The sequence below is a fragment of the Notamacropus eugenii genome, chromosome 3 (assembly GCF_028372415.1).
Source record: "Notamacropus eugenii isolate mMacEug1 chromosome 3, mMacEug1.pri_v2, whole genome shotgun sequence".
Taxonomy (NCBI): domain Eukaryota; kingdom Metazoa; phylum Chordata; class Mammalia; order Diprotodontia; family Macropodidae; genus Notamacropus; species Notamacropus eugenii.
The window spans coordinates 260,156,873-260,173,454 of NC_092874.1; the positions used below are offsets into that span (position 1 = coordinate 260,156,873).

Below are 16,582 nucleotides of genomic sequence, written 5' to 3' on the forward strand. Positions count from 1 at the left end.
ACTGGAGTGGTTTGCCATTTCCTTCTGCAGCTCATTTTACAGATGAAGAAATTGAGGCAAAAAGGATCAAGGGACATGCTCAGGGTCACACAACCATTAAGTGTATGAGCCATATTTGAACTCATAAAGATGAGTCTTCTAGACTTCAAGCCCAGTGCTCTATTCACTGTGCCACCTTGCTGCTTATTATAATATACTTTACAATTGATTGCTCAGACTCTGCTTAAAAACCTCCAAGGCAGAGGAACCCACCAATTTTCAAGTGTCCCATTCTACTTTTGGGCAGCTGAGAATTGTTAGGAAGTTTTTTTCCCCCAACTCTAAGCCTAAATTCTAAGTCAGACTCTGCTAAATAAGGCACCAGACCCAAAGATGATACCGTCATCCAAGATCCTTAGCTTGTTCCTTATACTTCTAAAACTCCTGATCTAACACATTTGATCACTTCACACCTCAGGAAAAAAATACTTGTTCCTGAGAGCTGGAAATATCTCAGATCATTCCTAGATGTTTTGGGAAATCCTAGAGAGTTTTCGAGCTGAACTATCCAACGCTGATTTATGTATTTTCTTCTTGTGCAGGACATGTTGAAATTCGAAATCTGTCCTCTTTGTTTATTGTTCTGAAAACTAGATTTGGTTTAAAGATTATATTTGCTAAAGATGGGGCAAGACTTTATATTCAACTCAGTACTGATTGGAAAAGAAGAACAATGGGTCTGTGTGGAACTTTCAATGGGAACATAAGGGATGATTTCATGTGAGTATTACCTTTGGTCATAACTTGAGTCTAGTGACTCATTTCTTAAAGGATGAATTATTGACTACGTTCTCTATAGATGCTTAGTACACCGAGAAACATAGCATTTTAGAAATTAACTTTTTAAGCATCAACTCCATTTAATATTCTCCTGTTTGGTGTTCAAGACCATCCAGAGGCAGATGCCACCTTACCTTTCTAGATCTGTCCCTTCTTACTTTGCTCTGTGTACTGCACACTTCAGCCGAACTGGACAGTTTCAATCTCTCAAATATATATCATAATCCCCCAATCTCTATGCCATTGGTAATTCCTTGAGATTCCTTCCCATTCTATCTTGTTCTGTTAGACACTTCTTCTTTTAGAGCCCATCTCAAATGCCACCTCCTTTAGAAGGCCTTCTCTGAACATTCCTGCTGGTGACCACCTTGTCTCCCATCTTAACTTTGTTTTCTGACTTCCTAATCAACTTATCATGCAATATCAGAAGGTGTAGGGGTCTCTGTTGTTGTCTTTTCCCGTTACTGGTGGGTGAGTCTGGTAAGTGCAGGGACTTAGTTGAGTAAGTTTTGAGTGCAAGGACAGTATTTTTTTTATACTTTGTGTCACTGCAGCACCTAGCAAGGGAATAGGGTCTGTTTTTCTCTGTATATAGATAAATACACAGTTTTGTGTGTTGTGTGAACACATATATACATACCCACATGCCAGGGTGTCCAGAGTCTTAATGCAATTTTAAGTTTTAATCATTTAAAATTGTACTAAGGCTTTTAGGACACCCTATATACACATATGTGTATGTATGTGTATAATATATATGATATATAATATATACAAACATGTGTACATGAATACATAAATGCATGCATATACACATTTCTTTGTATAGATAGCAGGTCCTGAGGTTGAGAAGACCTGTGCTCAGATCTTTCTTTCTCTCACTGCGTGGGCCTCCCCCCCCCCCCACTTATTGGCTATGTGACCAATGGAGACTCACATAATCTCTCAATGTTCTAGGCAAGGTGCCAGCTTACAGAGGTAGAGAACTCACTCAGGAGTATTCCAATGAAATCACAGATCTGCTCACCATTGCTATCCAATATAATAACGATTTTTCTCAACAACTTGTTTTAGTCTCCCAGTTACTTTAGTTTGGGCTGCTATGAACACTTTATAGACATGGAGAACAACATGGAATCATCTGAGTTTTTAAGCAATTGATTGATGAGTGTTCATTGAGCACTTACTTCTTGCCAAGCATAAGGCTAAGCACTCTGGGTCCTACAGAAGACTTAGGAAAAATGGCGTCTTGCTATTAAGGAGCTAAGTTGGGGGAAGACAAGACTAGATGACCAACATTTAAGACTTCCTTGAAGGACCAAGTATAATTTTGTGTCATTTGACTTGCAGGCTCCTTCTAGTGTTAAAAAGTAAATTACATTGCCTAATTCTAAGTCCTGAGCACAGAATCACAAATTTAGAGGGGAAGAAACCAGGGATCATCTAGTCAAATCCTCTCATTTTGTAGGTGAGGAAACTGAGTCTCAAGGAAGTTGGTGATGCCCCAAATCACTGTTTGTCAGAAGCTAGATTTGAACTCAGACCTTTCTGACTCCACAAAGTTCATTGCACTTCCAGCACACTGCAGTCCTCATTGTGATACAGCAGCAAATCCAGATTCTGCAAGGCCATGGCAGATATTGTGAGTCTAGGCCACACTTCATGTATAACCCTAGTGCCTGAGTATATATGTCTCTGTTATTTAAGGAACAGCCTAGGTAACATCCTAGCTGAAGGGCCCGTCTCCAGAAGGTTGGTCATAAGGAATGATCCTTTTTTTGGCCCCAGCAACTCATAAAGCTATCCATTCAGGCAGGGAGGAGTTGTGAGGTGTGCCAGTGAAGGGAGTACCTATATTGAGGAAGTCATAGAACTCTTTAAGTATGTTATGTGGCAGCACAAATATCCCTGGTGATTCTTACTTTTGTATCAAGCAGCCTAAATGGTGCCTTCCAAATAATATTTTAAAATATAGATTCAGGTGGAAGGGATGAGAGATCTTGGGAGCAAGATCTCTGACCTTGTGACACAGAGCCCCTGGAGGAAGAAACTTTAGGACACAACACTGTTGGGGAAGAGAGAGACTCCAGGAAACATGGTCCCTGTGCCAGAAACTCTAGGACAGTATGAAGATCCTATGGGGGAGGCTAGAAGGGGCAAAGGAGCCAGGTGGGGCCAACTGAGAAGGAGCTCCCCTGTGATGTAGCCGATACAATACCATCAAGTAGTTTTGTATTTTAACTAATTATTCCTACCACATGTAAGACGTACTGGCTGTGTGACTATGTGTGATGTCTCAGTGCTCCAGGCACTTATCTAAACTACTGAGGAGTTACCTGCATAGAAGGTGCTACCTGCCTTGGTAGAGGGGTTTCTTCACTTAAGGAGATCCCTAGTCAAATCATAGATTTGGTCAACAGCCTTGTCATGATTTCTGGTAACTAGATATTAAGATGAAAATATTCAGCCTGTTGAGGGACTCTAAGTGCTCTCAGAGCTTCATATATTTTGGAATCCTATGGGAAATAGGCCCAAGTTACCTAACTTTAGTTTGTGGCAGTCTGAGTTCTAAAGTGGGAACTCTCAGCGTGGGCTGGAATAATTGGACAAGAATCTATAGAAGACACAGAACTTAAAATAGACCTTGAAAGATGGGCAGGATATGACTAGTTAGTAATAATATTCCAGGCAAGGAGAATATCATGAAAATAAGAACTAAGGGAAAAGCTAGTTTTTATCTTAATAACTAATTATAGTAATTAGAATAGTATTTTTGTATGGAAGGGGAGGAAGAGGAAGGGAATAAGCATTTATATAGCACCTACTATGTGTCAGGCACTGTGCTCAACACTTTTTACAAATATTATCTCATTTGATCCTCACAACAACCCTTCAAGGCAAGTGCTATGATTATCCACATTTTACAACCGATGAAACTGAGGCAAATAGAGATTAAGTGACTTTCCCATGGTCACACAGCTAGTAAATATCTGAGGTGGATTTGAATTCAGATAAACCTACGTTCGTGGCTACATGACAAGGAATATGACAGTCTCTGGAGAATTTTAAATTTCTCAGATTACAATGATGAGTGTTAGTAGTTTCCTATACATAATTTTTATACTCTAAATAACAGAAATAAAAATGTCATCAAGGGATTACGTGCTAATTTAAGTAAATGAGAAAAGAAGTTAGACTGAACCTGTGGCAAGGATGAGGAATGATGCCAAGTGGATGGTCAGAATGGACCAGTGATATCCTTGTCATGTCAGGAGAAATCAAGGAGGGCTCCGGAAATATTGGGTGTACTGTTGTGGTGAACCTACGAAGAGGCAGACAGGAGCCACACAGCTTGGGCTGACTTGGATGGGTTGTGATCCACATTATCACAGGTCCATTTAAATATATGAGGAATGCTATAGGCATCATAATTATATACATACTGCTGATTGTCTCTTGTATCTCATCTCCTATGTGGTTCATTCAATTTTCATGCTACTAATTCAGTTATGTTTTTAGAGAGAATATTAACATTTGTTATTATGTTTATACAACAGAAATGTAGTGAGTAACATAAAAAAAGATTATTTCAATTCATTTTCTTGCTGTGACGTGTGTCAAAACAGGTTAGCAGTTAACAGAGACTAGAGGATAGAACCGTCTGCTTAATTCTAAGGCCTCAACTTCTTTCGTGTGCAAACAATCAAAAGTTATGTCCATGTGGGACATTATTTCAGGGGAAGAGATAGCTCACAAGCATTGTTTAACTTTCTGATATTTGAAGTCAAATTCCTCTGTTTCATAAGGAATCAGTATGCTATGGCAAACAAAGTCGAATGGACAATTTTAATGACTTGAAAATTGCTTTTAGCTGCGTTATTATAGTAAGTCAACAGTGGAAATGGTGGTATTTATCCTTCAAGAAGAAAAAAAAAATATAATAAACCTTGTCCCTCTTAAACTTTTCATTTGTTCCTAAGAGAATTTAAATGAAATGCAATTGACAAAATCTCAAGGGGATTGCTCCCAACAAACCTATCCCCACTCCTCACCCTGCCTAGATCTGCTGCATTTTTGAGCTTTAGGAAGGTGGAAAGATAAGGAGAACAGAAAAGGAAAAGAAATGGAGAATAGACATCAAAGGGGGTGAGAATGGAAGGCAGCATTGTGGAATGGTTTACAGGGTTGTGCTGGAGTTAGCTTGAACTCAAGAGTTGGTTGTTAAATTTTCAAAGTAAGCATTTATACCTCAGAAATTGGCTAAAGGTAGAAATCAGGGGTTGATTTTTGTTCTGATGATTGTCTAGGGGCTTAAGCAGGTTATGGAGAAAATGTTAACAATGCAGATTAAACTTAGAAGCATGTCGTGAGTTTATTTCTTCTTGAGAGCTGGTTGTTATACATCTATCAGCACATGACTACCATTCAGAAATGGGGACAGGGAATTTGCAATACTAGAATATGTAAAAAGAGTTAATGTTCTTATAGCATCTACTATGTACTAGGAACTTTACAGATGTTATCTCATTTGATCCATACAACAAACCTGGGAAATGGGCTTTACAGATTTACACATGAAGAAATAGAGGTAAACAGAGGTTCAGTGACTTGCTCAGGATCACACAACTAGTTAGTGCCTGAGACTGGATTTGAACTTAGGTCTCCCTGGTTCTAAGCTAGCACTATATCCATCGTGCCACCAGCCTTCCTGAAACACTACTCCTCTTGGCCCCCTTCTGCCTTAACACACTGCAATGAAAGGTTCTATCTATGTAGCTAGAGTTGAATTGTACCGGGGCTGAAACATTTGATAAGTTGAGACTAACCTGAGCTGATGGATGAGCTGAGATATATCTGACTGTCAAGTTAATCTGTATGTGCATACCTAACTCCAATCAGTACCTCACCGTCATATAAAGAGAATGATGCTTCAGTAACATTAGTTCGTCAGTTAATCAACATTTTAATGTGCCTAGTGTATGGCAGACAGTGTGCAAAATGTTGAGGATACAGAAAAGGGCAAAAGATAGTTGTTAATATTGAATCAGAAAGATTATCAACGTGTTCCTTTGGAAGATGGCCTTAGGTCTTAGAAGAGGTACATATCCTTTAAATTTCAAGGCTTAGGCACAAGCATAGATTTTCACTACAGCTCATTTTTGGCAAACCTAAAGGATGGATCAAAATTCCCTTCATCTTTCATTCAGATTAGAGGCATCCAGAAGACAGGGAAATCCAAACCAAGAAGCAACTATGAGAAATATTACAATCAGCCACCAGATCTACCTTTCTTATCCTTTTCTTTTTCAGGTCTCCAGGAGGTATGATTGAAGGGACCCCACAGCTCCATGGAAATGCATGGAAAGTTTCTTCAGCTTGTTTTGCACCTGTTAGAGTTCCTTTGTTAGACCCATGTAACATTAACCAAGAAAATAGTAAGCCTTCAGATGAAGATATAGCCTTGGGGAATTCTTCTGGGCATTAGTAGCACGTTGGGGCTGAGCATTCACTGGGTGGTGAATTTCAATTCTGTTTTTCTATAACCACAATCAAAACAATTACTTCTACATACACTTACCACTTTACATTACTAATACACTAAGAATTTTAAAAAATCTTAATGTTCCTTTCTTGAAAATAAGCCCCTTGAAAAGACCACATGGGGAAAATGGCTGCTTTTCATTTATTTTATACTCATAGATTTGCCCATTTTGTGTGCTCAAGAGAGTATTGTTCACCTCCGACCCTCCCAGAACACTCCGATACAATCTTGTACGTTCACAGTTGGAATATGTCAGTCCTAGGAGGCCTGCCATATCCCAACTGTGGTTCCATTGTATGACAGCCAAATGTACAAATACCTGGCTGTGTCTCTTTCTTGCCATCAGATAACAGGTCCAGACTCAGAGTGTAAATAATGGAGAAATAAACTGGTCAGCAAGAACTCTGTGACCTCAGCAAGCAGTGTGGGATCTAGGATGCAGCAAACTGAAGTTGTTTTATCTCAGTGCTTGAATCTGAAACGTCTGGGCAACCCACATGCCAAGAATGTTGGGTTGTTCTTCCCTTAAAGGAAAGGCTGAGGATGTAAATAAACACTGCATGTTTGGTTTTAAATAGGATTGTTAGACTCTCTATAGAGTCATCTGGTGTAAAATGTGTATCGTATATTGTATGTACACATTTACATATACTTAAATGTTACGCTTCTTTTAACTTTTTCTTTCATTTGTGGAGTATAAATATGTTCCTGTGGTTTCCTTCTAATATGCTGGTAACATGGACTGCACATCAAGAAGGAAGCCAATCTATTTTGCCTTGGACTTTGTAGTGCTGTTTTGTGGATGTTTCTATTGAATTCTATATGTTTAGTATGGATCTACAAAATAGGATACTGGAAAGAATGGTAGACTATGAATCAAGTTCAAAAGATCATAGAGCCTGAAGAGAATTTAGAGGTCCTATACCCTCATTTTTTGTTGTTGTTGGGTTATTCAATCATGTCCCCTTCTTGTTGGCAAATATGTTGGAGTCATTTGCTATTTCTTTTTCTACTGTGTCCCCATTTTGCATATGAGGAACTGAAGCAAATATGAGTTAACTTTCTTGCCCAGGATCACACAACTAGTATCTGAGGCCGGATTTAAACTCAGGTCTTTCTGACTCTAGGCCCAGCGCTAGCTGCTCAGGAAGTTTATGTCACACTGACTAATATAGGTATAACCCAAAACTCAGCATTAGTCCTTCTCCTTTTTGTCTACTCCTTGTTAGCTGCCATGGGTTCAATTACCATCCTTAGGTGGATCGTTTCCAGTTCTATATACTGAACCCTAGTCTTTCTTCTGAACTCCAGTTTGCCATTACCAACTGTCTACTGGACATCTTGAATTGAATGTCCTATAGGTACTTCAAACCGGACATGTCCCAGAGTAACTCTTTACCTTCTACTCTGCTCCAACTCACATTCTCGCTAGTTTTCTTGCTACTATTGAAGGCACCATCATCTTTTTGGTCACCCAGCTTTACAGTTTCCAACTTCTCAACTCTACTCTAACCCACCTCATGTATTCAATTACTTCCCAAACCCTGTCATTTCTATCTGCACTATCTTTTTCATATACACCCCCTCCTCACCCTGATCCCTCTCTACATGTACTATAGTCAATAGCTTCCCTTTTGGAGTCTTTATCTCATGTCTCCCCCAACTCCAGCTGCCAGAGCACTTTTTAAAAGTATTCCTCTGAGAATGTCACTCTAGCATTTAATGGATTTATGATCAAATAAGACTGATATGTCAGTTCCTGTTGTGAGAAATATTGCTATAAAAATAATCTCCTGTGAACATAAAAATTTTCAAACTATCAGTTCACTAGTGAATACTTAACATAACACAAACTTAATATTTAAGAAAATAAATTTTTATATTTAATGTTATGAATATGACAAATATATTTAATATAATACATTTAAAACAAAAGCATTCAACTCTGCCCTTGAATTATTTTTTTTAATGGGAAGACACCTAATTTAATGAATTAATTGATGAAATGACAATTCAGTTTGCTATAACAAAATTTATAAAGAATCTACTATGTTCAAGAGGGCAACCAGATGGCACAGAGGGTAGAGTGCTGGTCTCGAAGTCAGAAAGACTCATCTTCCTGAGTTCAAATCTGACCTCAGACACTAGATGCGTGACCCTGGGCAAGTCACTTAACTGTGTTTTCCTCAATTTTTTATCTGTCAAATGAGCTGGAGAAGGAAATGGCAAACCATTTCAATTTCTCTGCCAAGAAATCTCCAAATGAGGTCACAAAGAGTCAGACACAACTGAAATGACTGAACAACAATGTGCAAGACACTATGCTTGGTGCTAGGGCTACAGAGACGAAAAAAGAAACAGTCCCTTCCTGTAATAACTGACTTGGAAGGGTGTTCTAGTATACGTTTAACAATCAGCTCTCAAAAAAAGTATATAAACACTTTTAAGTTTAAGCTGAATTGTTAACAATTTCCTATCACTTTTTAAAGTCTAGACAATCAACAAGCAATCAATCAAGTCCTGATTTGTAGTGTCTGCCAATTTCTGAAGTGTCAATGCTCACGCTAGAAATTTAGCAATCTGATTTCTCAAGTTGCTATGAAGCCATGACATGTGATATAACATACAAAGAGATGAGTAGATTCAGACACATCTAAAGTAATAGAAAGCAATTTTAAAGGGGAAAGGACACTAAAAAATGGAGGAAAGAAGTGCATTGCATAGGAGTTGGTCCAGGGGCTGTGCTTTGAAAGAAGCTAGAGACAGGAAGGAATGTTCTGTTTCCTGCTTTATAATAAGATTTATGAAAAATTCTTTCCTAGTTGGCTATGCTGCCCACTGTGATGTCATCAACCAAGAGCTCTTCACTCCATGTCATGACGCCGTCAGTCCAGGATTGTATTACCAGCTCTGCCGTTTTGATGCGTGCAAGTGTGGAAGCAGCTGTTTATGTAATGCCCTGGGGCACTATGCCTATATCTGCAGCAAGCATGGCATTTTCATTGATTTCCGGTCTCAGGTCTCATTCTGTGGTGAGCATTCCTTTTCTTAAAATTGCAAAGGGTGTCAGGGAAAGCCAGCATGTTTTGGACAACTTTACGTTAAGGAAAGGTATGATGGAATTGCTTGTCTGTTCCTTTTATGTAATGGAACTGAAAAAATAAAGAATTTAAACTTCTTGTCCCTATAATTGCAAATCAACAAAAGGGCCTGATACTGAAATCATAATAGTTGCATCATATGTGATTTATTTCACAAATCATATTTCTCATATGTAAATTTTATTAAATCTTCTTACATTAGTCATAACAGGACCTCAGTAAAATTTAGCAAAAATCCGGAAGGAAGGATTTCGAGTAGATGGGGGCTCAAGAACTAATTCTGATTATCTAACCACATCCCTTAGACTAACCAAATAAGCATGACCACCCAGATATGGGGAGACCTGAGGGAAACAATCATAGATTGGAGAGTGAGAAAAAACCTCCGCAGCCATCTGGTCAGACTCACACATGAAAGAAATCCTGGATATAGCTTCTCTGACAAGTAGTCATTATCCCTCACTTGAAGACTTCCAAGAAGGGGAAACCATCATCTCTCAAGGAAGTTCATTACACTTTTGGAGAGTTCTTAATTGATAGGAAGTTTTCCCTGACATCAAGTCTAAATTTGCTGTTGCAGCTTCTACACTGCTTCTGTTTCAAACAGAACATGTCCTGTTGTCTTTCCCCATGATAGCCCTCCAAATACTTGAACACAGCTGTGAAGGCATCCCAGAATCCTCTGTTCTCCAGAAAACATTACTAGTTCATTCATCCTATTTCATATAAATGGCATTGACTTATAGCCCTATCTCATCGTAGTTCCTCTCCTCTGGCCATTCTCAAGCTTATCAATGTCCTTCTTAAGCTATGGTGCCCATGATACTCATGATGAGGTTTGATGGGGGGGCACAATAGAGGGGAACTGTTATCTCCTCAGTTCTGGAAGCCACAACTCTTACTACAGTTCAAGATTACAGTAGTTTTTTTTTGTTGTTGCTGTTGCCTGCTACTCATGAGTTTAGAGTCCTCTGAAACCCTCAAAATTTTTTAGAGAAAGTTCTGTCTAATGGTATCTTCCTCTTTATCTCCTAGCACTAAAGTTAAATTTTTGTGCCCAGATGCAGTTCTCAACATGTGTCCCTGTTGAACTCATCTTATTCAAGTCTAACCAATTCTTCTAGCCTGGGAAGAGATTTTTGGATCCTAATTCTATCATTCAATATATTGGATCTCTGTCATCTGTAAATCTGATGAACACCAGAGGGCCAATGTCAGATGCCTGGGATACTCAACTTGAGACCTCCTTCCAAGTCAAACCATTAACAATTACCCTTTGAGTCTGGACATCTGACTGGGACTGAATCCATCTAACTGTATTGCTGTCTAGTGTACATCTCTTTATCGGCTCTACAAGAATAGCATGGGAAACTTCATTAAAAAGCTTTGCTAAAATCTAGTTAAACTGTACTCACAGTGTTCCTCTTATCCATAGAAAGATAGTCATTCTATCAAAAATAGTCATCTTGTCAAAAAAGGATTAAGTTTATTCTAGCATGATTTATTCTTAATGAAGCATTCGGGCTTTTTGTACTCACTGACTACATCCCTTTTGATAAATGTACTAATTTTTCTTTAATGGTCCATTCTAGAATTTTCTCAGGAATTGCAGTCAGACTTATTGACCTACACCTTACCACTTCATTCCCACCCCACCTACCTTTATTGATAACTAAAAATTTTCCTTTTTGCAATCTTAGGATACTCCTCGTCCCCACTCTTTCAGATATCATTGTGAGTTTCATTCAATGTAATTCATTGCATAGTTTTCCCTGATTTCCATTCTGGTTGAGATTTCAAGTGTTCTTGTTTTTCTTTTAAATACTACTTATATATGTTCATATCACGACTCTAAGCAATGAGTTTAAACTTGACAGTCCCAACTCAATTTCCTTCCATTAATCTCAAAAACTCCAGTTTTATATTTTTCTTAGTCTTCCTTAATCATATTTTTCTTGTAATATTCTTTAGGCAGTTCCCAGAAACAGCATCTGGAGTTGGAGCTTTTCCTTCTTCAAATTTATCTTGAGTTTCCATAAATTTCTCTTCCTCGGACTCAACTTCTGGCCTTTTTCACTATTTCTTAACATGTACAGAATTTCCTTTTTATTTGACTCATTTTTTTTTTTCTTTTTGTGTTTCTTCTACCACAGAAGATTACCCAAAAGAAGAGAGTTGCTAACTTCTCTAAGAGCCATAGAGAACTCCACACTTCCACTATATTCCCTCTAAAGCTGGCTAGATTGATTGACCACCAGGGTGGGCATGGGACATCCCAGCACCTGAACTTTTTTAGTGAATAGGAAAAGATTAGTAGTTAGTTATGCCAATTGATGACTAAAAAATATTAAAGAGAAAGGTAGAGAAACTGGATAGTTTTGGAACTTAATAGAATGATTGCAGTGATAGAAAAATTAAGTCAATGAGCAGAGAATCAAAGGAATGGAGGTGATTTTAGTTGGAAGTTACAAGTCTAACTCTGACAAGGATAATGCCCAGTTATTTACCTCCAAGGAAAAGCAAAACAAGAAGACAATTTAGAGTGACAAGAGATTTATTTAGACATTAAGAAGAATTTGACTAAGTAACTAAACTGTAAAACAGATGCCCAAAGAAGGTTGTGGAATCTCCATCCCTGGAAAGGTTTTGAAAAACAAATTGCTAACATCTTCCCCCAGTAGCTTGATTATAGCCTTATGGCTAAGCAGGAGGCAGAAGATTCAGATTGATGAACTTTTGAGGTCCTTCCACTGCTAGGATTCCAGAGTTTTCATGTGTGTATTGATGCTAATTATTTCTGACATTCATGTTTCATATCGATCAAAGATACACAAAGCATGAGAGAATATTTCCAGTCTCTGTAGAAATAGCTCATGAATGATGGTGCTTTCTCCTCAGCCGTGGTCTGCCAGAAAGGTATGTTGTACCATCCCTGCTCATCTTTCTGCCACCACTCCTGTGCCTCTCTTTCCTCCATGGAGAGCTGTGACGATGATTGTGTTGAAGGTTGTAATTGTCCAGAAGGCAAATACTTCGATGAAGTGATTAACTTTTGTGTGCCCATGTAAGTCATAGAAATAACTGGAAAGCATCTTGCTCGATCTCTTTCTATATCGCTCATAAAGCAAAATGGTTCCACAGGCTTTTAGGATTAGTTCTGTTTATCCTCCTCAATTTTGTTTGATTTCTTTTACAAATTCCTTCTGGTGGGTTAAAATTACAGGAGAGAAGTCTGGCATTTCATTCTAAGGATTGCTTCTCCCTGCACCTGCAAAATAGAGGTCAACTGTGACAAATGGTTAAGTGTAATGAAATTTTTGTTTCTGACACTCAACATCTCCCCTAAAAGACTTTATCAGGATAATATCAGAAGCTCACATCTCCATAGTGGAGCTAGCTAGGATAGGAAGAGCTTATGCCTACAAGATGTTTAACTAAGATAAACTTTTTTTTTGGGTGGGGGGGAACTGAACCTGTGATTTCATTGATAGAGGGAATTCCCATTGAAGAAACTTCCTATGTGAGTTCAGATCAGCAATTGTTCTGCAAGTCAGTTTTAGAGGGTTGTCTGAAACACTGAGCATTTAGATGATTCGTCCCAGGGTCACAAACACAACTAGTTGTGTGTTAGTGGAGGGGACCTAAAGCTAGATCTTCTTGGCTCCATGGACAGCTTTCTATTCACTATCTCAGTGCTTCTCATATAAAATTTATTGATATTTAAATAAATATCAATTTATTTGAGTATCACTCTGTGGCTAACCTTCTCATGATGAACAATTTAGAACTTAGCTGTCCTGATTCAGACTCTCCTCTCCTATTTTCTTCTCAAATAAATCTCAAATTTGAAATTTATTTGAGATTTGATAAGACCTTGCTCTTAGCCTATAGCAAAGTCCACCATGGTCCTCATTTCCTTCCCAAACTTGGATATAGCAAACTCAAAGTCCCAGAAGCTGGTCAAGCTCAGGCTAATTGCAATAGCATGGGAAAGTCAGGGTTAATATTGGAGGCTTGATATTGGCCGTTCTTAACCAATAAAAGGCAAGTTTGATCAGAATATAAATAGCTTGGTAAAATGCCTTTAGTGAACGGTGGTAGCACTTGTTGGGCCCATCAGTTCTATTCCAGCTCTTTCTATATGCTTTCCTTATCCCTCTGAGTGAAGGTGTGTCTGCTAACCAGACAACATTAGTGCTTTATGGTCTACAAAGTATTGTCCTTAAAATAACTGTGGATGGAGGTAGTTTAAATGCTGTTTTCCAAATTTCACTGACTCAGGGTTAAGTGACTTGTCCCTCCCAGATTTAACCCCTTGACATCCTAATAATTATTGTTATTTTTGTGAGCCTAGAAAGAGTTGGTGCTGAGTTTGGAATCCAGGTCTTCAGATTTCAAGTCCAATTATGTTTAGTCTTTACACGTAGGCAGAAAGGACTATCCTAGTCAGTTTTTTTAATTTCTCCCAGGAAAGCAACTTCTTCCATGCAATCTGTGACCTAACTGAAAAAGGCACTTAAGTTTTATTTTGAAAAAAAATCATTCAAATCGTCTTCAAATAGTATCTTTGCATAAACTCTCTTTGCTTCTTTGTCCATAGAATCATGTCAGAACACCCACCTTAAAACGTAAAGAAAAGTGAATTGCTTCTATCATATGTATTTTTGAGGTCCTATTAATTATTTCCTATTTGTTTATGAGTTATTAATTTGAAAACATTGATTTTGACAGATTTAGCTGCCACTGCCTTTATAGAGGCAGTCAGTATCAACCTGGAGAACTTGTAGCCACACCAACTGGCTTATGGTATGTTTCTGACATGGGGTTTGTGCTTAGCATGTTATTAACATTCAGGCTACACGTTTTGGTAACGTGACAATTTAAAAAGATAATCTGAATCATAAGATAATATATGAGGCATTGTGGATATCAGCTTTTGGGGAGAAATGCATGAGATTTGAACTTTTTGTTAAAAAGGGGATTTATATTCACTCTACACTTGTAGTGAGTAGGTGAAACTCAACTGGTGTGAGAAACTGAATATTTTTCATCATAAGCCTGTTCCTAATCAAGTGACACCCCAACACCATTACCCCATGGCCAACCTTTTCATAATGAGCAACTTAGAACTTAGGCATCCTGCCTCTGACTTTCTTTTCCTCTCCTCTTCTCTTTTCTTCTTCCCTTCCTTACCCTTCCTTTCTTTCTCTCTTCCCTCCTCCTTCCCAATCTCTCTCCTCTCTTCACTTGTCCTCTCCTCTTCTTCTTTTCCTTCTCCTTGTTTTTCCTCTCCTCTCTCATCCATTGCTGGCCTTATATTTGAGGCATTTGCTATTGGTAGAACATGCCAATCAGCTTATGCTCTATTGGCATTGCTTTTGAGAACCCAGGGTCATTGCTATGCTAAAATGAGGTACCACAGAAAGACCATAGGGTCAGCCCCTATAGTCTGAATGACCTTGAGTCTTATTACTTGCTGAAACTGAGGTATAGGATTTCACCTTCATACCTGTAGACATCTAGTTCTGGAAGATTTGAGAGTTTTTTGAAACAAAAAAGAAAGATTGGTTTGAGTTATGATTCTTGTAACAATCCTTTATTTGCTTCTATTAGTCAGTGTTTAAATGGGACAGTGAAATGTGCTGAGCCTTCCCCTGCTACCGTTGGTGAGTCATAGAAATAGTCTTTCCTCTGGACTAGACTGTCATTTTACTGTTTAGTTTAAACATGACAATTGTAACCCTGATGGCAATCATATAATCAATTCAACAATATTCCTTTTGCACCTGAGGGAAGGGGCAGAGTTCCAGTTTTCAAGGAAAGATCTGGATTCAAGTCCTGTTTCTGTCATGGGTGGGCTCTCTTACTCAGGCAAGTCTGTTAGCCTTTTTGTACCTCAGGTAGTCATTACAGAACAGTTACCCATTTTCAGAGTTCAAGTTTCTTCTTTCCACCCGCACTCAGGGAACCTACAAGTAGAAGAGAGAGCTATACCTTTACACCCACTTTCACATTTATTCTGCCTGAGGGACAAAGTGCTTTCACTTAGTTTGGTGATCAGGAAGAGTGCTGGTGGTAAAATGCTTTGGGGATCCTCCCCTACCCCCCATCCGCAAAGGAGTGGTGAGGGTGGTTCTCATGTGCAAGGCTAATTCACATCTACCCAGAAGTTATTTTAAGAGTGAATCAACAACATTTTTGACACACTTATTATGTGCCAAGCACAGTGCTGGGAACTGGGAATGCAAAGCTGGAAATTAAGTATTCCCAGCCCACAAGGAGCTTACCTTCTATGAAAGGTAGACATCTACTTAAAGTATTTGGAAGATTTGTATGAAATAAATACAAGGTAATATTGGGGCATGAGAAGGGAGGTTCTAGCCCTTGGGGGGATTAAGATGCACAGAGTTTTATGTATGCATTGCTTTCTGGTTATTCAATCATTTTTCAGTCATGTACAACTCTTTGTGACCCCATTTGAGGTTTTCTTGGCAAAGATACTAGAGTGATTTGCCATGAGGAAACTGAGGCAGACAAGTGACTTGCCCAGGGTCACACAGTTTGTAAGTGTTTGACACCAGATTTGAACTCTGGTCTTCCTGACTTCTGGCCTGGCACTCTATCCACTGCACCACCTGGCTGTCCATTCATTTATGTAGGAATGCATTAATCTGGTACCCATATCCAAGATATCTAGCTTATGTATGAGTTTTGTATCCTACAGAAAGTTTACCAATTTGTCTGTTTGCCACAACTGTGCTCTCTCTTCTCCACATACATGGAAGGTGCATACAAAATTATTTTAATACACTAGGCGAATAATGTTAATATCATTGTTGTTGTTATTAGGGTGACAGCTAACAGTGGATAGAATGCTGGATCTGGATAATGAAGAGCTAAAGTCAAATTCCTGCACCAAACACTTACTAGCTGTGTGACCCTGGGCAAGTCACTTCACTGTTCTCAGCCTTAGTTTCCTCATCTGTAAAAGGAGGGCTAATAATATCACCTACCTCCCAGAATTGTGAGGATCAAATGAGAAGCCATGCATAAAGTGCTTTGCAAACCTTTAAAGTACTGTGTAAATGCTAGCTATTATTTTTATTATTGTTAATAAAAT

General features: G+C 38.6%; 1 protein-coding gene across 1 annotated transcript in view; it reads left to right on the top strand.

The window, feature by feature from the left end:
- The window catches only part of OTOGL (otogelin like), a 203,458-nt gene that overhangs the window by 57,154 nt on the left and 129,722 nt on the right, over positions 1 to 16,582 (top strand). Inside the window, exons 14-19 of the mRNA XM_072650594.1 lie at positions 582 to 759; positions 6,130 to 6,254; positions 9,184 to 9,393; positions 12,361 to 12,526; positions 14,194 to 14,268; positions 15,076 to 15,128. Coding sequence (XP_072506695.1) covers positions 582 to 759; positions 6,130 to 6,254; positions 9,184 to 9,393; positions 12,361 to 12,526; positions 14,194 to 14,268; positions 15,076 to 15,128 — 807 coding nt within the window. The remainder of the gene's footprint in view (positions 1 to 581; positions 760 to 6,129; positions 6,255 to 9,183; positions 9,394 to 12,360; positions 12,527 to 14,193; positions 14,269 to 15,075; positions 15,129 to 16,582) is intronic.